The 22,880-nt window shown below is 38.9% G+C and overlaps 1 protein-coding gene across 8 annotated transcripts in view; it reads right to left on the bottom strand.

Moving 5' to 3' along the window:
* Window positions 1–22,360, bottom strand: part of CUL1 (cullin 1) — a 50,786-nt gene extending 28,426 nt beyond the window's left edge. For 2 of the 8 annotated variants that reach the window (XM_015854938.2, XM_085539971.1), the window contains exons 1-2: window positions 21,964–22,002; window positions 8,188–8,480 (exon numbers count right to left, since the gene is read on the bottom strand). In XM_015854938.2, the coding sequence (XP_015710424.1) occupies window positions 8,188–8,327 (140 nt within the window). In that variant the 5' untranslated portion in view covers window positions 8,328–8,480; window positions 21,964–22,002. Of the gene's footprint in view, window positions 1–8,187; window positions 8,481–13,288; window positions 13,359–15,337; window positions 15,431–17,529; window positions 17,714–21,569; window positions 22,003–22,230 lie in introns of those variants that run through there. The other 6 variants (XM_015854941.3, XM_085539967.1, XM_015854940.2 and 3 more) reach the window with 6 other exon arrangements.
* Window positions 22,361–22,880: the final 520 nt, after the last annotated feature.

The raw sequence follows: 22,880 nt of genomic DNA, 5'->3' as shown, positions 1-22,880 counted from the left end.
ATATATTATAGTCATTGTAAGCAAGAGACTTGCTTCTAATTTTTAAACAGTAAAACTTAAGTAGAAAAATCTAAGAAAACATTCAGTTAACTCCTCTGTAATTTCTTTAAAAAAAAATAAAAAAGAGAATTTTAAACTGAACTGCCCACTTACAAGTGCACTCTGCATTCCAGGAAAAGAGGCTTGTGGTCTTTTTTGACAAATTTGAAAGGAAAAGTCTGCTAAACTTTCTGAACAAGTACATGGATATACAATGTATCCCATTCTGAGCATAGAAGATGATGCTCTTTGCCTAAGACTAATCATACTTGAAAAAAAAACAATTTTTTTCCCACCTGTTACTTTTGTCTAGGTGCCAGGTAATTATATCAACCAATAGCATAAAACCTTTTTTTGTACTTAGTAACCGAAGCTTTATCACCATCATATCTCTTACTAGAAACTTATTTCCCGGACACTGCTGATTTATTTCAGCTCCTAGCTAATTGTTCATTCAAGCTCCCCAGCACTGCCACTACTTTTACCATCTACACTTCTGTTTCAGAATTCCCCATTGAAGACAGTGATGTTATACAGTACAATTTTTTCTCTGGATATAAAACTCACTCTTCTCACAAAGAAGAAAAGCAGGGTTTATCTCACTGCTTAACTTTAAAATACTTAAGGTGCTCTGAATTGTATATGGGAAGATCCTTCACAGTGACACCAGGAATTTAGGGCTCTGATTCATAAACACCCAGTTGAGAATCTTGCCTTCTCCTTCCCCTAGCTCTCCCAAACCAAGTGGCTTTGAGCCTGAGATAGACTTAAATCTTTTATCCATTCCCATTCAAAGCAATCTCAGAGCTACAGATAAAATACATCAGTAGTGGCCATCTTTATTCACTATTCCAGCTTAAGTTTTGATAATCAAAGTGTCCAAAATAAAACTTTTTTAACACTCTACTTTAGTTATTCTGCACCTATTATATTGAATTACCTGTATGGAAGGCAGCTTGTAAATGCAGAACTGCGACATATTACACATAAAAGACTGCTCTCTCACACTTTCTTACCCCAAATCTACATTCTTACCTGCTAAACCTAACTACTGACAGAATGACTTACATACTCAGATATGTCCACCTCTACCTTTTGGTGGAGCTTTAGTATGGGGCTGCTATGTGTTCACTGACCTGAGTGTGTGCACTGCCTTATACTTGCTCTACCCTGTGAAAAGGAGCTCAGGAGAGACCTTATCACTCTCTGCAGCTACCAGAAAGAAGGATTTATCAAACTGGGGGTCAGCCTCTTTTCCCAGGTGACAGGACGAGCTAACAGCCTCAAGTTGCACAAGGGGAGGTTCAGGTATGATATTAGGAAAAATTTCTTCTCAGAAGGAGTAGTGGGGTATTGGAACACACTGCCCAGGGAGGTGGTGGAGTCACCATCCCTGGAGGTTTTCAAAAAAATGCAGATGTTGAACTAAGTGACATAGTCTAAAGGCATGGGTTGACGGTTGGACTTGGTGATCTTACCAGTCCTTCCAACCTTAATGATTCTATGACTTTATGTTCTGCTTGCAGCAAAGTACCTCTTAGGAAACATTTATGTGGGTATTTTCATTTAGTGATTCTCACACTATAACAAGGAGAGAAGTTAATTTACCAGTGGTCTGCACTATAGTGAAACTGCAATGCTCCCCAGGCTTCTGGCTGCTAACTTTGAGCTAACACTAGCAAACAGGCAAACCACCTACAGGATGAACAGATGAATCTCTAATTTCCACTTCATCCTTATGGTGAAAGGAGATTAGATCTACTTATCTAAATTAAAATTTGAGGTGAAAGACCAAAAAGAAGCTTGGAAATTTATACAGCATGTGTGAACTAAGTTGAAAAATATTTCAGAGCTTTATTTTTCTCTACAGCTCTTTAAAATGTGACACAAGAATTACTTAGAGACAAAAACTAGTTTGACCCCCTTCAGTATCACATGCACTGCTTTTAATAGTCTCTACTTAAAAAGGAGCTGATCAAAACAACAGTGTTCCCCACATTACTATTCCATAATGAATTTATGGCCCTGTACATCACCATCATTTCCACTGAAGGAAAACATCCAGACATAACAATGCACCTGAGTGCTTTACCTCATCTTTGCCACCTGCTTTTTCAGTAGTACAGGAGTTCATGCACACCACCATCAATTTGGGTTAGGGAATGACTGCCTTTTTAAATTAACCATTTGACTTTTTCCCACATCATTAGCTGAGCAGTTCTGAACTTCTGGCAGCATGGAAAGTGAAACACTCAGCAGCACTGCATAAGCTTTCTAAGCAAATACACCACCAAAACAGTAGCTTGAGAGTGCCATGGCCATCTCTAAACTAACTTCTTCCCCAGAAAAGTGCTAAAATACTCCATGTAGGACTTTTTGCTGAATAAGCAAGTACAAAGAGAAATTATAGGGGACAAGTATCAGTTCTGTAATACAACACAGCAGGAAAATACTTGGACTTTGTGTAGATGGTACAGATAACTCAGTTCCACAAGTTCCTGATTTTAAGTACTCATAAAGTCAGAAGCTCCATTTTCTTTAAAATGGATTCCACTTTATGTGGGGCAGCTGGGTCCCCACAGCTTTTCCATATTGCTGTGAAAAATTAGCACAGCCACAATAAGTCTGCTTGAGGAACAGATAAATAAAAAAAATAAAAGAAACTAAAGAGGAAGTAGAAACAGTATAGTACAAAGCCACAAAGCAGAGAGAAATTACAATAAGGCCTTCAAAAGCATGCAACAACAACAGCAACAAAGCCAAACAACTTCCTAATCAGTTTCTATTGCGGCTTCTAATCCCTTTAATATAAAGATCAATTTTAGGCATAAATTTGCTATTTTGATTATAATTAACATCAGTAGTTAACTATATGCTGAGTACTATGTCATCTCCAGGATAAGTCACAGTAGAACAGTTTCAGATTGGCTACACTTGTCAAAAAATTGTATTTTTGTTAATAATTCCAAAGCTATGCAAGCATAATGTATTTACAGGAAGTTAATGAAAACTCTGACAAAAAAAATTGTTTTCTAGACTTGTAAAACCACCTCTACTAGAATATAGGTTATTATTTAAATAGAGAATTATTTCACATATTTTCTTCAGAAAGATTCAAGTAATTTCAACATAAATGCATCCAATTTTATAACACAACCTCATGCATATCTAAAATTTCTAAGAGAAGTAGACACATCTACATGACTTAAACTGCTTATTAACCAGATTAACAGAATTCTGTATAACATTATGAAATTATGAGGTTGCCAAGATCACATCACTTTTCAAAACAAGTGCTTTCAACTTGAACTTCAATTTTCTGAGGAGTTGCAATGGAAAACAAAACAAAGTGCCATAAAATAACCAAAGAAAAAAACTCATAAACACAAAACCAGAAGCCTTAATTATTTTCAGGGAGGTATCAGCAAGAGTCTCTTCTACATGTGTTCATCAGTTCATTCACTAAAACAAATTTACAGATATCCTACAAACTTTAAACAAACAAAAAGGAGGAAGAAAAAGAATCACACATTTACGTCTTTATACAATGCACTACTGCTTTGTTAAGCCATTCCCATTATAGCCAGGGAAGGACTGAGGCAAAGAATGGAAAAACCTGTCACAGAATCAATCATGCATTCACTAGGAGAATTCAGGCATAAAATTCTGATACATTAACGTACATCTGAGATCTGAGAAACTTCCAGCAAACACTTTTTGAAGACTAGCCGGTAACATTTTGTTTCCCTCCACATCGTATAAGCTCAAAAGAACAGCAGAGAAATAACGAAGTACAAGGAAAAAAGGCATTTTCAAACATAAATACATATATGAAGTCTACAGTCTTTATTTCAACATGCAAGAACCAATACAACTGAGACTGTTTTTAGGTTTAAAGTTCTTAAATTGACAGAAGTCTGTTTTCTATAGAACATTCTTTGTTGCTACATAAGTAGAATAGGAAGCAATCAGCATAGAGAAGAAAATTTAAGGAACTGATCACAGTAGTATAAATATACTTTGCACTTCTTTGATTCCAAAGAAGCAACTTTCACAAGAATACCTAAGACCATGCCATTATATCTACATTTCTGCACAAGAAGTAGATCCTTCAAAATGCATAAATATATGCCATTATCTCTATCTTCACATTCCACATATGCATTAACCAGTAATAAACATTGTACTGAATTTCAATAGGATTAATAGTAGACAGCTGAGGTTGCTTTGATGGATCCACAGTAACCTTAAGCAATCTAACATTAAAATGAAAGAATGGCTTTGAATCAAGGAATCTCAAAAGGAAGAGGAACGCTTTCCAAGATTTAAGTACTGCATGCCCTAACAAGTTGGTATCTTTTTCTATGCTGAAAGAGTAACAGCCTATTCAGAGGGGAAAAAAGCATGCTGTACTGCCCAGCAATATCAGATCCATGTGATTAGTACTTCTGCTTATTAAAAAGCTCACTAAAGACGGTATTTCTAGCGAAAGCCCCCAGGACAAGGATTCCAACTGAAGCAATTACAGAGAGCTTAGCAAATAGTTGCCAAGGTAATAACATGACACTGCTAAGGCAAAATGTTTAACTGGTACTGACTACCCACAGGTAAGAACATGCTGAATATATTTTGTTTGTTCATTATATGAACAGGGAGATTATTCTAAGTCATTCAGCATTTTTTAAATGTTAATACACTATACCATTATTTAAGGTTTCTCTTTTTGCTAATATCTGAGATGAAATGACTACCTCAAAAGAGACATCACAATAATCTTTTGTCATTTTTAATGCAATGGATAATCAATAACCCACGCTTTCATTCTAGAAATACAGTTAAACTTCTTTACTATTTATCTTTCCTGGATGAAGTTGATGTTTGCCAGGTAATTCTACGCTTGCTTGTAACACAGCCTAAGACACTATTGCTGCAAGAGTTACTAGGCTCTTCAGTACTAGAAATAGCCTAATTATCTCAGTAAGAGACAGAAAAGTGCACAAATAAAGTACTTCATTTCAACTGGGGAGGGCTAGGGGGAAAACAGTTGTCTTTGAAAGCAAGCACCATTTTAAAGGAATTTTCTTTCTAAACAGAAACTATAGGAAATAAAGGAAACAGAAACAATAGGAAGTAAAGAACATGCACAAAAATGTAATTATACTACAATTCACCACAGGTTTCTAAGCAATGGTGAATAGATAGGACTGCTGAGGTGCGCTGGAATAGCAAGAGCGACAACAACGTGAGTATCTGCAGTACTAAGAAACATTTGGTAATGGCCTGATCTGACAGAAAAACAAAACAAAACAAAAACAAATCTTGAAATCAAAAGCACAAATTAATCTAGATTAGTAAGATTAAGGGTGAAAATATTTCAAACTACCATTCAGAAACAAGATTTCTTGGTTCATGTTTCCAGCATTCTCAAATCTTGAAAATCTTTGGAATAATCCCTGTATTACAACTTCTGCTAGGGAAAAAAAAAAAAGAAAAAAAAAAAGAGAGAGAGAGAGAAAAATCCCATCTTAAATACAAGCTCTGACCCAGACTCAGAGACTGAATCCACTGTTTCACATAAGAGACTCCCTAAATAAAGAGAACAAGAGATTGAACCTCCATCCTAACAGTCTGAGCTACTCAGCTCCTTCAAAGATTCCTTTGAAAAAAAGCACAACAAAACTTGCACATCTCCAATCAATTCTGGCCAAAAATTCACTACCAGACAGAAGTAAGGGCAGTTGCACTTACATGAATGGTTATTCATCCTTTTGTAAACTAAAGAGATCAAACGGTATTCCAGAAGCAATATTTTGTCCAAAACAAAAACCCAACAAAAACAAAAGAAAACACAACACAGTGGGAGAACACAGGCAGACAAAAAAGGGGTGAAGACATGAGTACATTGTCCACAACATTTCCAACTTGGTGTCACATGATCTGGCATTTTTTAAAAAAGAATAGGACTATCCTCAGACATTACAGCTGCAGCCAAATATTCTGAAGTACCTTGATTATTAAATTAATCCACAAACAGAAGTCAACCACCAGAATTATGCACAAAATAAAGAAGCAAAACTCACCTTAAAATTTTCAGGCCCAGCCTCTCTTGCTGCTTCTCTTGAAGCAGCAGCAAGAAGGAAATGCAAAGTTAATGTGCAATATACCCCTTCCTCATCCCATGAACATTTGGGAATATCAGCTAGAGAAGACAAAGGCAAATGCTGTAAGAGTAACATTATACTAAGTATGTAGGTCACCCTGAAAGTAATGCCTCATTTATTTCCGTGGAAACTACAAGAGCAAAATAACACTTTTTTGATAAAGCACGTTCTCAGCTACAAACCACTACTTTTCAGCATAATCACCACCATTAACTATTCACTTTCATTAGCTATGAACAACAGCCTACATGTCAAGCTCCTAAAAATTCCCACTGTTACCACTGCTGAAGCATACCACCCACCAACTCTATACTAACATTCACTGCATAGTCTCTATTAATGTTCAGCAAGAGTCCAGGAATGTCAATGGATGCCATTTTTTCCACATGGATGAATTCTATGACACCTTTGCTTCATACACACTTTCAAGTCAGACACCATTCTGTCTGACTGCCCCTCCAACTGCCATTTGCTGCACAGCAACAAAATACAGTGGATTGCTGTCAGGAAGTTTCAAACTCTGCCATGCCACCAACACAACTAATACTGTGGGCCAACAGGAGTCATTCCAAGGTTCTATTATGTATGAAACTTTCCAAACTTCTGTAGATTTCTTTCATTTGGTCAAGAACAGTACCACTACTAGCACCACAAGGAATAAGTCACCTCAAGTCTCAGAAAAATTCTGATCCTAAACCAAATGGTATTCCAGCTTCCCTTCTCTACTAAAGAAGTAATCAAGATGTTCAGACTGTTCAAGGTTTTTTTCATCCTTAGGAGCACAGTCTGCAGGTACAGATAAGATTTTGTAATCATCCTGATCATGTAATCACATGTACAGAAAACCAACTTGTGTCTTCTTACAAAGCTAGGAGAATCACAGATCCAATTACCTCATAGCCTTCAAGTCTGTCTTTTCAAATAAATTAATAGTGACTAAAATTTGATGTGCAATTCCAAATATGTATCAGAAGAAGCTTTAAACATGGTTTTATGTATCAGAATAATAATCTATTAAAAAAATTAAAAAATATGAAAAATACCAGAATTGCTTGAAGCAAGAGAGGAAATATATTCAACTACTGTTTCATTAATCATAGATGTCTGCATGCTTGGCTGTACTACAGTCTTTTTAAGGAGCACTTATTGTGCTACATAGTAGGTTTGTAAAGCAAACACAGACCAACAGCTGAAAAACAGAGGTCTGGTGAGAAGTTTTATCTTACTGTAGTTCCTCATCAAATCCATTTATATACTCCTTCCTTGATAAGGCAAAAAAGCAGGATTTCTCAGTTTCAAAACAAAATTCAGAAGCCAAACACTGAAACTGTAGTACAAAAAGAGGCACAATTCTCCTTAAAATTAGTCATTAAAGGTCTTTACACATTACCTGACAGAAACAAGTTGCCCAAAATCTTCCAAATAGTAGCTTAGTAAACACATACAGCAACAAACATGGGAGATGATGGAAAATTTCAAAAGTTCTTAGATTCAAGCTAGAAATTCAAGATAAATGCACTGTGCACACCCTCACACTAGCTGGAAATTTATAAAATCAACTCAGAATTAAATACTATTCTGAGGTTAAGAACAGAAAAATTTTCAAGGTAACTGGACATCACTGCAAGTAAGACTCACAGTATAATGACAAAAATGCATGAACAGGGAGATATGTTTTTTTCTGTTTCTTTCACTGTATTGTCAACTCAAAATTAGACCTATTAATAGAAACACTTTAAATATCTGTTCTGTCAAAATGATCATAATCAGATATGAAATTCAGATGTATACTTCATTACAATTTTCCAGACAAGAGATTGTTTCCTCTTATTTGCCAGACAAATTAAACAGAAAAAGCTAATCTTCAAAATAAAAAAATATTCTTAGAAGTGACTAAGTCAAACGCAAAGCAATTTTGAGTTTAAATATATAAAAAACTATATTGTACTAACAATGAACGTATTAATTGGCTTAGACAGTAGGATACGTGTAGAGTTCCATATATCTGGATTTTGCCATGCTTTGTCTGGTGTAAACCTGTTGAATTCCAGCTCTTAGGTCGTCCCATATCTGGTCAAGACCAATCTGTTTAAGTCCATGTGGGTTCTGACTCCTATTAGATGACATGTTTTATTTCCTGTAAAGTCTTCCAGTGCAGCAGCCTGAGATCAGGTTATTCCTCCATCAGAATCACAAGTAAAGTAGCATTCTACACTCAGCTGCAGTAACTCAGCAAGAGATTCTTTATATGCAAACAGCGATGCTCCCCAGGAAGATAATCTGCATAAGGAAAAACAAAAAAAAAACCAACAATATACATTATAAAACATTCCACTAGAGGAAATGAGAAAATCAATGGTATAATTCACACAGATAAGAAATCCATTATGAAATCTGAAATACAAAAAATTCTGCAGTTTAGTAATTCACTTTAATATATGACTGGTAGTGTTCAGATCTGTCCAAAGCCTGAATATACCTCTATCAGTTTGCTGACAATAAAAACCTTATGCTAATTAGAAAACAGAAGTAGCCGTTCCAAGTAGCAGATAATATCCTACTAAGAAGTGTTTCCTTTCTATACAAAAAGAAAACCCTAGTGCTTCAGATCAGTTCAAAGTTTAGTTAGAACTTGTGGTGTTAACAAACATCATGATGGTTATCTAAGACAACCAGAAAATACTAAATCTTACTAAATTTCTTTTTAATCACTAAACCTTTCCAGATTTGAGGTTCCATCACAGGTAATCTTAAAATCCAAGGTATTTTAGGAAGAATTTTTATCTGGCAAATGCATGCCTACATGAATTTCTTTGTTAAGTAAATGAACATCACTTTCCTGTAGTGCCTGTATGAGCAAGAGAATATGCAGTCAATAGTAGGAAGAAAATTAATTGAGTGTATAAAATAAGGATTCGTTTTTACAGAAGTCTCCTACTGTAGCAATCAGAATTAGCAATGGAGAATTACAAGATTCTCCTAAGTGACAAAGCAGTTGACATGGTAAAAAAAAAAAAAAAACAAAAAAAAAACCCAAAAAAACAAACAACAAGTAATCAAGTTGAAATAAACAAGGATCAAATGACATTATAACCCATTTGCAGTGAAACATTACTAGTCTTTGTTACGCTTCTATAGAGAAAAAAATAGTGCTTTATGATAACGAAGCCTGCATCTGCCAAGGGTCATGTGCAACATTTCTTAATTTCAAGGATAGGGCCAAAGCCTGATAAATCTTATTATTTGTTTTCATCTCTTTGCAGTAGAATATATATTCTTCCAGGGTCTAAAATTTGAAATCTGTTCATTGTCATGTAATTTCTAGACTACTGCACATTCCACTTGAGATTTCACACAGTTTTCAAGGCTAAATATTACATTATACCCTCCCTGTACAATCCTCTTGCAAATTACAGGGGGTGGGGCAAGGCTGGGAAGGGATGACAACATTTAGGTTTTTCAATCAATCAGCCTTTCTACAGTAACACAGAATCTAACAAACTTCATAGGCCTTTACTATCTGCCATCTCTAAGCATTCAAACCTCATGTTGAAAGTAAAAAAAACATTTAGAAATATTTCCATTACGTCAATCTGAGCAACAATTACTATCTCATTTCAAACTGTTTCTAAAGCAAATCTTTCTTTTCCACAAGCAACAATTACTTGGAAGATTAGGGGGAGAAAAAACACAAAGAAAATCTATATATATATCCCATAAAATGTACATAACACCTTTGCTGCTTTTAAAGCGTAAAACAAATCACATCTTCTTCAATGTCCTAAACAAGTGCACTACAGAACTAATAATGAAGGAATCTCACAGCTTAGCATGAAAGCCAAAGGTCCATGAGCGGCTATTCACCCCTTTTTGAGGCCACAGTTTGAAGTGCATATTACACACCCACAAGCTTAGAATACAGTCCTAGTAGTCCTACAATCCGATTGTACTGCAAGAGGAAGCAAGCAAATTAATTTCATCTCTAGAATCCAAGATAATGAACTTTTAAATTTTGGTACTACTTGAACTCTTCACATAAGCAAAAGATGATTGCTTTGAACCCATATAACTCTATCAGTACCTATAAAAAGTAACTGACCATTACTCTTACTGACCTGTAAAAAGTAAACAGCCTAGAATTTGAACACAGTTTAGTAAAAACAAAGAACATGTGTATTTGTTCCAACTCCTACAAAATACTTAGTCATGTACAGAAGTTCACAACTGAAGACTGATCCCTTAATTAGCTAAGTGAAGGTGCTATAACCACTACAACAACCCACTCAATAATAACCCCACCTGCATGAGGTGCGAGTAGGTGGACAAACTGCTCAGCCTGGTGGTGGAGCTTAGCTCAGGGATATGTCTAGAAAACTTACTATTCTGATCTGCCCCTCTGATTATTATCCTTTATTGATAGTTCAGGCCGGCAGTTATGAGGTCACTGATAGAAAACTGAGGACTATAAAAAATGATTTTAGGGGACAAGGGAGGTTAACTGACGGAGCAGGCACACAAGTAGAATTTGCTTGTATTCCGCCTGTATTCCACTGTTCACAAACAGAGAAGGTCTGATGGGAGATGTGGAGATCAGAGGCTGTCTTGGACAGAGTGACCATGAAATGGTAGATTACTTGGTTCTTGGTGGAGCCAGGAGGGGAAACAGCAGAACTGTTACCTTGGACTTCAGGAAGGCAGACTTTGAAACTGTTCAGTAGTTGGGGGGAGTCCCCTAGCATTCACTCTTAGAAAGTAAAGGGGACAAGATGGCTGGTCACTCTTCAAGAAGTAAGTCTTAAGGGTGCAGGAGCAGGCTGTCCCCCTAACCCGCAAAACGAGCCGGCAGGGAAGAACACCAGTGTGGATGAATAGGGAGCTATTCTTGAGGCTCAAGGAGAAAAAGAGAATCTATCTCCTGTGGAAGAAGGGATGGGTGACTCAGTAAGAGAAAAGAGAAGTTGTTAAGATGTGCAGAGAGATAATCAGAAAGGCAAAAACCCAGCTTGAACTCAACCTGGCCACTGGGGTGAAAAGGAACAAGAAACTCTTTTACAAACACATCAACAGTAAGAGGAGAACTACGGAGAATCTCCATTCTTTACTGGATGAGGCTGGGAACGTGACCACTGAGGATAAGGAAAAGGTGGAGGTTCTGAATGCCTTCTTTATGTCAGTCTTTAGAAGTCAGACCAATTATCCTCAGGGTACTCGACTCTTTGACCTGGTAGTCTTGGCTGGGGAGCAGACAAAACCCCCAACAATTCAGGAATAAACAGTCAGAAACCTACTACTGCAATTGGACTGCCACAAGTCCATGGGGCCAGATGAAATTTACCCAAGTGTGCTGGGGGAACTGGCAGAGGTGACAGCTGAGCTGCTTTCCTTTATCTATCAGTGCTCCTTGTTGACTGGTGAGGTCCCAGAAGACTGGAGGCTTGCCAACGTGACTCCCATTTACAAGAAAGGTTGTAAGGATGATCTGGGGAACTACAGGCCTGTTAGCCTGACCTCGGTGCCAGAGAAGCAGATTGTCTTGAGGGAGATCAAGCAGCATGTGCAGGACAACCAGAGGATCAGGCCTAGCCAGCATGGGTTCACGAAGGGCAGGTCCTGCTTGACCAACCTGATCTCCTTCTATGATCTAGTGACTCATCTGTTGGACAAGGGAAAGGCTGTTGATGTGGTCTACCTAGACTTCAGCAAAGCCTTTGGCACTGTCTCCCACAATCTCCTCCTGCAGAAGCTGGCAGCCCGTGGCTTGGATGGGTACGCCCTTGGCTGGATAAGGAGCTGGCTGGAGGGCCGGGCTCAAGGAGTAGTGGTGAATGGAGTTGAATCCAGCTGGTGACCAGTCACAAGTGGTGTTCCACAGGGGTCGATGCTGAGGCCTGTCCTCTTCAATCTTTATTGATGACCTGGATGAGGGCATTGGATGCACCCTTGGTAAGTTTGCAGATGACACCAAGATGGCTGGAAGTGTGGATCTTCCTGGGGGTAGCGAGGCCCTACAGAGGGATCTGGACAGGCTGGAGAGCTGGGCTGAAGCCAACAGGATGAGGTTAAACAAGACCAAATGCCAGGTCCTGCACTTTGGCCAAGACAACCCCAGGCAACACTACAGGCTTGGGGCAAAGAGGCAGGAAGACTATGTAGAGGAAATGGAACTGGGGATACTGATTGATGCTCGACTGAACATGAGCCGACAGTATGCCCAGGTGGCCAAGAAGGCCAGTGGCATCCTGGCTTGCATCAGAAACAGTGTTGCCAGCAGGAACAGAGAAGTAATTGTCCCCCTGTACTCAGAACTAGTGAGGCCTCAAGTATCGTGTCCAGTTCTGGGCACCTCACTACAAGAAAGCCATTGAGGCCCTGGAGTGCGTTCAAAGAAGGGCAACAAAGCTGGTGAGGGGTCTGGAGCACAGGCCTTATGAGAAGCGGCAGAAGGAGCTGGGATTGCTCACTCAGAAGGGGCTCAGGGGAGACCTTATTGCTTTCTACAACTACCTTAAGGGAGGTTGTAGTGAGCCAGGTGTGTCAGCCTCTTCTCTCATGTAACTAGTGATAGGACTAGAGAGAATGGCTCCAAGCTGCACCAGGGGAGGTTCAGGCTGGATGTTAGGAAACACTACTTCTCTGAAAGAGTAGTCAGGCCGTGGAATGGGCTGCCCAGGCAAGTGGTGGAGTCACCGACCCTGGAGAGGTACAAGGAACATTTGGATGTTGTGTTGAGGGACATGGTTTAGTGAGAACTATTGGTGATTGGTGGATGGTTGGGCTGGGTGATCCTGTGGCCCTTTTCCAACCTTGGCAATTCTATGATTCTGTCACACTGCCCCACCACTGCCAAAATACAATGGAATGTTGTCAGGAAGTTTCAACCTCTACTGCCATGCCTCCAAAATAAGCTGCTAGATGTTGTGAGCCAACATAATAAAACAGGAGGCATTACTTTCAGAACAGTTCTTGTACGTCTTCCAATACTTTAGAACAGAGAGATGTGCTACTCCCCCTCCTTTTCATTACTTAGGGTAGAACCATATGCAAGGCATCAGATCTCACTTGAAAACAGCATCTTGAGTTCTACTGACCTTTTAGTAACAAGCTGTATTTCTTTTAGCTATCCTATATGAGGAAAATAACATTCATGTTGTGTAAGTTCTGTAAAAAAAAGAGTAGAGTTAATTTTCAGGAATTGTATAAAAAGCACACTGAAACCTGCCTGATTTACAGCATCTTAAGTCATATGCAGGAATTACTACTTTATTTTGATGTCCCAATACAACTTCTGCCTTCAGTTACACAGACCATGAACTGTTCTCTCACAACCATTTCTTTCTAGACTACAGATTTAAAGACACTTTACTTCAGTAACTGTATAAATAATTACAGATGGAATTTGAAGCTTCTAGCTTCTTGACCCACTAAGAACTTAAAGGATTTTCCCAACTGATGAAGAGCCCAGGGAGCCTTGTTTTTGCTGGGTTTGGTTGTGGGAGATTTTTTCTACTGTTAAAAAACAGCAGCCACTCAGAAATTGAAGTCACTTAGTCATTTTCAAGTGTTTCATCCCTTGTCTAATTGAAATTAGGATAAGAATAAAAATATTGTTACACTTAACTGTATCAGCTAAGGTGACTAAATTTCATCACACCAAATACAAACATTTTAGGGAAGTAAAGCAAATTTCTGTAATAAGCTAAGGCAGAATGACAGCCATTAGAATAATATGAAAGACTTAAATGTTATGAGGTTTCCAAAACGTACAAATGTGCAATGAAGTCAAAATTTTACATCTGTACATGCAAAGTCCTTTTTCTAAACTGAGTGTAAGTTTGCTGGTATCAAAAATAAAGTGCAAGTTCATTTGGACACTTGCTGCAGTTTGTCATTTTTGCCAAGTTAATTAGCGTACTGACCACATTCACACAAATGGTCACTACAAGTAACTATCAGCTCTCTCTGGCCAAGGTACAACGCGTAAGTGTTTAACCTTTGGCATCCAAAGACAAGAAAAAAGTATTATGCTTACTACAACCACACACTTGAAAATGCAAGATGAAAACCGTCATCAAGTTCTCTGTTTCCCATTTTTCCAAGCTAACTTCTTGATCTTATTTCCTCCAACTCTCCTGTATTTAGGCAAGTCTGATTGAGAATTTCAGCATATGCTCTTGTACTCAGCAAACAGCAACCCTCAAAGTGGCTATCAGCAGTTTGGCTCCCAGAGTTTTTACTATCTCTGAACTGAGCCAAGACAGTGATTTACCCAGGATATGCAATACAGCTAAACAACACAAAATACTTTCAAAACACACAGGCAGAAACACATTAAAAACTACCTTTATTCTAACACAAGTTATTCGCTTACTCTTGTACTTATGTTAAAAGCAATGTAAGACATTGATTGCTTATTTACATTCTAGTTACAATAAATTTAATTTCAATATAATTGAAGTGACCCTAAAGTATTACCACATTGAACTATTTGGCAAGTTTATGCCTTGTAATAAGCAACCAAACATATACTAATTGCTTTGTACCCAGTCTCACACTAAAAACCAAAAGTAAACCAATCCCTTCTCATAATCTAGTAAGTCTATTTACTCTTCTTATACCCCTGCTTACCAAATACAGGCTGTTCTACAGATATAAAACAGTCTAAGACTCTTCAAGTCATAAGACACACACCTTTAGGAAAGACATCTAAATGAAAAGAACAGAACCAAGAACAACATACCTCCTTCCACTGTCAGCTAACTCTTAAGGTGCAATTTACAATATTACACAGTTACAAGTATTAGCTTGGGCGGAAACTTAAAAATTCTCTTTCAATTTTTACTTTTATGTCTTTGAAGTTTATATAAACTGTTTCTTGGAATATATAATATTCTTTTTTTGCAAGTTGTTTTTTGTTGTGGGTTTTGTTTGTTTGTTTGTTTTTTAACTTCTCAAATATCACAAATCTTAAAGGACACAGCCTCCACTCCAGCACATTTATTTTTGACAGGGTGGAAAGAGGCAGGAGAAATAATTCTATTTCGCCCCTGTAATCGTTTGCACTGATCATTTCTGATTTCTAAGACATCAATATCAAGCTATGCTCACGTGGTGAACAGTTTAAACAGTTACTAGTTTACCTTAATGGCAACATCTTCACTCACGGCTTTACAACTTCGGTATTCTTCTTCTACCTTCTTTCTGCGATTTACTACTCCAATGGACAGTTTCTAAAGCTCTATAAGGAACACACTTCTACCTTAATTCATGTACCAATAACTAAGCCAGCAACTGGAAAAACAAATGTTATTCCACCCAGATAAAGATAGAAAAATACAGATTAATTTAAACAAGGAAGTAATGGGAAATTGCAGTTTCCACACATTCTTAAGTGATGCATAACTATGTTCACTAAAAGCCTTTTAACTGACGTTGTTCTAACTTGCATGTCCAATTTCAAGGATTTTTCCAAAATATGACAGTTCCTCAGAGCGTAAAGAAAGTTTCAGTGTGCTGCTTTTTTATTTCTCTCTGCTTATTCTTTTACTGATTCTCAACACTGTACCATTGCTTCTTGATTTCAGCTTTACCCATATCTTTCTTGAGCAAAGATTCCTAATGACAGGAATCTCAGTACAGTAATGCAACAGCTGATATAAAATGAACAAGTATGTAAGTGCTACCTCATAAACAAAGGCTAAGTTTAGAAAAGGTAAATTTTCCTGGTACATCTACACAGTCTTCTCCACTGGAAGCTGAAGTTAACTTCTGTAAATAATAATGATCTACCAACTAAAGTTTCCTACCAGTCTCACCATACTGACATCAACTCTGTAAACAGGAGACCACATCCCCAAAATAAGTATACTTCTGAAGCGAACATGTCTTCTCTAATTTGAAATCTCACGTCTTTCTGTGTTGCAAACAAACACGGGGTGATTTATCTTTTTTTTTTTTCATTTGTTTTAAACTGAGTGTGCAGTGATAAGCCTTATAGTTTCTTAAAATACTGTTTTCAGTGCTTGTACTACAGAAAAATGAAGGCAGCTGACATGAAGAAAAACAACAGTGAGTGCAGAGAAAAGCAAGTCAAGATAAGAGCACACTGAAGAGGACTAAGGAAGGCTTTGACAAAAAAGGTGACCCTCAGAAACAGTTTATCTGTACTCCCACTCTGTGACTTAAAATATCTAAGGCTGCAATCTGAATTCAAAAAGAAAACAAAAAAAACCACATGCCTGGGTAGACAACATGGATCAAGGTGCATTTACTGAATTAGTGAGGAAGATGGAGCTGATGAAAATGAGGGAGAGCCAGTCATGAAAGCAGAATGGCAGATACATGATATGCCAAACAATGTACCTTGCTTTTTTTTAAAAAGCAAATTCAGCAGCAGTAACAGCAAGGAATCATACTGAATTCGATTTAGCAAGAATAAACACAGAAGGCTCTGGAAATATCCTGAGCCAGTTCAGAGATCCTACTTGCCCTGTAAGGTCAATTCCTACAGAGAAAAAAAAATAAATAAAATCTAAGAACCCTTACCAATTTACCCGGTAAAAAACCAATTTTGTAAGTTAGAATACTGATCCTACAGATTTAAACCAAGAAAATTTTGGTCTGGTTTTACAGTTCATTTCAGTCACAGTACCACAGAATCATTAAGGCTGAAAAAGACCTCTAAGATCATCTGGTCCAACCATCCACCCACCTACCAACAATGTTGCCCACAAACTGCGTTCCTTAGTACCACATTCCTTAGTACCAATCCACACATTTCCTGAGGAGCTACAAGGACAGTCACTTAACCTCTTCCCTGGGCAGCCTATTCCAGTGCCTGATCACTCCTTTAGTGAAGATGTTTTTCCTAATATCCAACATAAACCTCCCCTGGCACAACTTAAAGTCATTACATCTTGTCCTATTGCTAAGTTACCTGGGAGAAGACACTGATCCTCACTTCACTACAAACTCCTTTCAGGTAGTGCTCTCTACAATTAAGATCTCCCTTGAGCCTCTTTTTCTCCAGACTAAACAATCCCAGTTCCTCCAGCTTTGGGAGGCCTCATAAGGCTTATATTCCAGACCCCTCACCAGCTTTGTGACCCTTGAACACACTCCAGAGCTTCAATATCTTTCTTGTAGTAAGGGGCCCAAAACTGAACACAATACACAAGATGAGACCTCACCATAGCTGTACACAGGGAGACAAGCACCTCCCTGCTCCTGCTGGCTATGTTTGAACATTTAAGACAATTCTCTAAATGTCAGTACAAACCACTCTCCATCATAGTACCATTTAGTGCACCAAAGCATACAAATTCATACTGACCTGTTAAACATAAAAAGCAATTTTCATTTATAACAATGTTTGCACTGAAAGTTTCCACATTGCTCTTGGAGACTGGTGATTCTCATCTCTAAGTAGTACTAATGTTTACAAGCGTCAGCCAGTCCTGACTAGAATCTCTTCCCAACAGCTTACTAATTTCACAGCATCTTCCATCTCCGTACTTCTGCAAGAGAACAGCCTTGTTAAAATCTAAATAGGGATTCACGCATGATTTTTCCTGGTTCAACTAAGATATCTAAACTGTGAAAGCACAATCTTATAGCAAAAAAAATAAATTATACTGTACAAAAGGAGGTTCGTATAAATTCAGCTAAATTTTAGCAAGTTTTTAATCACTTTTAATCTCCAATGGCCGCCAAGAGGCAAGACTGGTACAAAAGTGAAACATCGTAACATCTTAAGTGAAACAAAAGTTAAAACTGATGCACATGCCTAATAGCCACTCCTAAATCTTATTATCTCACACCATTAGGTCTTAAATCTAAGCCTTCACCTAATGAAATCAATTTTAATCAATTTACTTAAGTATATTTTTGCATTTCTCTTCCTACTAGTGATGGCACACCCACAAAGACACGCTTTCAGAGATAAAAAATTTTTGATAATAGACAGTACAAGAACAGATTGCTTTCTTAAGAAAATGCAAGTTTTTCAGTAAGTGTTTTAAACTGTATATCGAAGTTTCTTCCTTGACTACCTGTAACATTTGCTTATGGTATTACTATCATGAAAAACAAGATAGAAAGAAAAGCACCCAACAAAAATGGTTTACTATTAATCTTTCTTTGTTCCCCATCCTCCTCAATTAAGTCCTCCAAACTTTAGATAAACTTTCCAGATTTTTTATTTTTAGACAGAATTCCAAGTTTCCAATGCTGTGACACTAGATGAAATGAAGAATTTACATATGAAATTAAGCTTAAATTACAGAGAAAGGCAAGATGAACCTCATATAGCTAAGTACTCATAATGCAAAGAGTTCTTCAATTTATGTTCCAATTCTGCAGTTACATTCAAGTAAAGTTCTAAGTTACAGCACTACTTAAGCACATATCAGTGCAGGACAACTTCGCTACTTAATTACTTAACTCTGTCTGTAACTCTGTAACTCTGTCTCAACTATGCTGTAAAGTAATCAATAGTCTATCTGTGGTAGTTACTCCATTTCTTACAACAAAAACTTACTTAAAAAAAAAATAAAAATACAAGTGAAAGCTCAATGATTCTCTTTAACTTTCCAAGCATTGAATATTCTTCCATTTGCCTTTTTCTTAAGAAAAATAAACAAAAATGAACCCTATACAGGTTACAATTTTTACCAAGGTCACTGCAGCGCCTGCCTACTCCCTCAGATACACCAAGTTAAGGCTGCACAGTGAGTACTAAGGCACAACCACCATCCAGCTACCTTATCTATTCCACTCCTGCCCTCAGCAACTTGGAAAATACTGTTTAAAAAGCATAATATAGCACAATATGCATCAGTACTCATCTACACCATACTGACAGTTTCCAATCTTCACATCAGTCATGCATTTTTATTTTTTTTTTATGTTAAAATGTGTGTAAGCGAGACATCTTTGAAATGATGTCATCTACTAGGAAAATCTAAAAAAGAAAAAAAAAACCCCAAAACAACAACAACAACAAAAAACCAACCAAAATTTAAATGTCAGAGAAGACTTTAGGTATAACCAATCCATATAACTACTGGTTTCCAGTATGTGACTCATCATTAAACTGGGCCTTACTGAAACAAGTGTAACTATGTAGAACTGAACACTAGTTGAGAAAGTTAACAGATGAAAAGCAGTACTAAGAGATCTTAATGTACAAATTGTAAGAAAATACTTTTTTAAGTTCGGTATCTGAGATAACTTTTTCAAAGCACCCAATATTATCTCCCTAACAGTATAGCTAGAATGCCCTACATTACACCAAGATGGAGAATAAATCAAATTCAAAAAAGTCACCCTCAGATCAGCATCCAAATCAGAGTATGCATCAATATAGCTTAAATTAATTTCCATGCTTTATAGAGATGCAATGAAATTTTCTCATGCAGTGAAGAAGTGAAAGGAGGATATCTTAGTTAAGCCAGCACAATCAATTTGTCACTCAAGCAGTGAAATGTGTACATCTAATCCAGATGCCTAAACTATAAACTATTCTCAGTATAGAATAGACAAATGAAAAAGTTTCCTCCAGAGAGGGTAATTCAGCTCAGAAGCCCAGTTCAGTTGTTCCGAGTTGTTGTGAAGTTACTAGGTTGCATATATTCAGTTGAGAAAACAAGATCAAGTTGTCAAAATTAGACAACAAACTAGGATTCTAAAGTTAAGTACAGAAATTGCTTTCTAGATTCATTGTATTCCCTACACTGCCACAGGACAGCAGTCTTTCGTGTTTAAATCATACCTCAAATACATCACAACAGTAAGATTGGTTACATCTCATAATCTTAAGAGCCAAACCAAGTAAGACAGACATAAAATAAGAAATCTGGTAACAACTCCTAAGAAACAAGAAAAATCACAAAGCACAGGGAAAGACTACTTTACAGCAGTCGCCAGCAGATACCAAGTGCCAATGCAACACACTCCTTACCATTGAATGACAGTACTGCAGCAGCTCACTACCAGCATATCTGGAGCAAAAACCATGTACCATGGTACTGAAGACGTACTTTACTAATTCCTCAAAGCAAATGTATTCTTAACACACCCTGTATCTCATAAGTACCAACTTAAAGTATTACAACAATTCAGCATAACGAACGGTATTTAGCATAATTTAAGTTACACAGCCACCAGTTATTTCTGCTCCCCATGAAAACCATTTGGCAGGACTAAGAGGATGGTCCTAAGACGGATTTTTTTTTTTCTAGACTAGCATTGCATTAGGTATGTATTAAAGTGATGATATATGAAAGCATTTATTGACAAAAGGCTATTAAGGAAGTCAGTAACAAACAAATGAAAACAAAGTAAGGTGAAACAAGTAAATAATCTATAATCGCCTAACTCTTGAAGATGAATTAAGCTCACATTCCTCTCTTGTCAAAGGCACAGCTGGAGGACTTAAAGTGCAGGGGACAGCAAGTGAGCCTAGAAAGGAAAGGAATATGCCAAAGGAAAAAGAGGTGAGATGACAAAGAAGATTTTTAAGACAAGAAAGTAAGATCAAAAGGGAAGGGGAAAAAAAAAAATCACGGTGAAGGAAATATGGGAGGAAGAAAGCTGAAACAGGAAAGGTGATAAGGGAATGGTGATGATTAAGAAATAGGGCTAAAAAGGAAATAAGGATTGGAAAAGGATCACAATAAGGACACAGCTTTCAGTGGCAGACAAAGTTACTGGGAGACAAAGGAGGTGATTAGCTGCAATGACAAACAACTGCAAGACTTGCCATCTGGATGGCGGCAATAAATACATGAACAAACAAACAGGTAAGAGGTTATTTGGGGGGGAGAGAGAGGGGTGAGAAAGGGAGGAGGGTTGGGAAACTCTCCCTGGGAACACAACAGAAGGGAGCTACAAGGGAAAACCTGGGGCACAGTCCTTGATAAAGCTGAGGAAGATAACAACAATGGAAATAAATACTTTAGAGATGACAGTAAGGGGTTGGGTGGGTACACAAGAGAAATTTGGCTACAACCACACGGGTCCTATATAGATCTGAGTGCTACTAGTTTTGAGATGGAAACAACAGAATGAAAGGTAACCACGTGAAGAATAAAGGAGAAAAGAGAAGTGAAGACAGACAAAAAACTAACACTGGTGATGAGACAAGCTACGGGAAAAGCTCCAGAGGCCTCAGGATAGAATAGATGAGGTCTAGAATGAACACGGCCTGGGCATACAGTCCTAGGGCCAGTGAGAAGGCAGAAGAGGTGTAGGGCTCTGGAAAGAAGGGCCCGAAGGGTCAGGATCTGAGAGATGTAAGTCTAAAGCAACGACCGTGGCGGTCCAGGCCACGTGCCGGGAAGGGCTGGGAGGCGGGAGGGAGGTCGGGCCGACCTCGATAGGGGAGCGGGCAGGGCAGACAACAGGCAGATCTGTGAGGCGAGGGTTGCCGGCAGCGCGGGCCCTCGCGGTCCGGCGGGGTGATGTAATTCCAGTGCGTAGTTAGAGGCCTCCCGCACCGGCCCGCAGCTTCGAGGCCGGAGCTCCGAACCCGTCAGACAACGACTCCCGCTGTCTCTGGAACGCGGTGTACGCCCGGTAGAAGAAAGGCGGGCGGGCAGGTCGGCCAGGCCCAGCCCCTCCTGCTCCCGCGCTCCTCGCTGTATGACTCAGAGCCGGGCCACGCTTCGTTAAGCCCTTGTCGCCTTGGCCCAGCTGAGCTTCCCCACCCGGCCCGGCTGCGCTGCTGGCCTGGCTGCGACACAGCACCGCGGCCTCCCGCACTCACCAGTATCGCACGTCCCGCAGAGTCAGGCCGCGTCCGCCCGCCCCTTCCGCTACCGCCGAGCCCAGATCCGCCACCGCCTCCCCTCAGCACGGCTCAGAAAGCGAGAAGGCACCGCCCCCCTTAGCTTGGCTCGGAGCGACCCACGGCGTGGAGAGGACCCAACCCGTGGGTAGACGCGAAGTCTACCCAGCCCGCTGCCGCCTCCTCTCCTCTCCCTAAAGGCGGGCAAAGGGCTAGCAAAGACAGCGCAGCAGAACCTCTCCCCACCTAAGCCACCGGAAGAGATCAGCGTAGTTTGAGCCTCGAGTCCGGAACTAAAAATAACCGGCAGCCACGGCGCCCGCGCGGGGAGGAGTTGCCCTTTGGTTGTGCTGCTCTCCACAAGCCTGCCTTCTCCGGCTGCCCCGGCGGAAATGACAAAGGCAGGTGTGTGTGCAGCCGGAAATGACAACGGCGCAGTCGTTCAACAGGGTCGTGTTGATAGTCCGAGTCTTCTGGCCTGTACATTTTACTGCCCTAAAGGGTCATCCTGCTTGGCCCCCCAGAGTTAGGCCGCTTCTAGAGCCATCAGGTGCACTCATTTTCCAGTCTGAAATGCTAAGACTTGTATCTGCCCATGATGAAATCGCAAATGCTTTTTTATTTATTAGATACTAATTCTTAGCTTGTCCTAGGCCACTGAATTACGTGGTATCCAGTGTTAAAGTTACAATGAACACTGAAGAAAATCCCCATCTGACATTACCAAACTAAACTGCTCTCATCTGAACGGCATCAAGAGTCACTAGTTTCGAGTAAACACTGAATTGAAAAATGGCAGTTAAAGAGAAATGGTCACAATGACATAAATATAATTAGAAATTGTAATGTTATTGTGAATTTCATGAAAAACAAAAAAACAACTCAGAAAACAACAT

Source organism: Coturnix japonica, chromosome 2, assembly GCF_054131305.1.
Source record: "Coturnix japonica strain WE chromosome 2, WE-NBRP24, whole genome shotgun sequence".
Classification (NCBI taxonomy): domain Eukaryota; kingdom Metazoa; phylum Chordata; class Aves; order Galliformes; family Phasianidae; genus Coturnix; species Coturnix japonica.
Note: the sequence above shows the minus strand (reverse complement) of the source record. Positions and strands in the feature narration are given on the sequence as shown.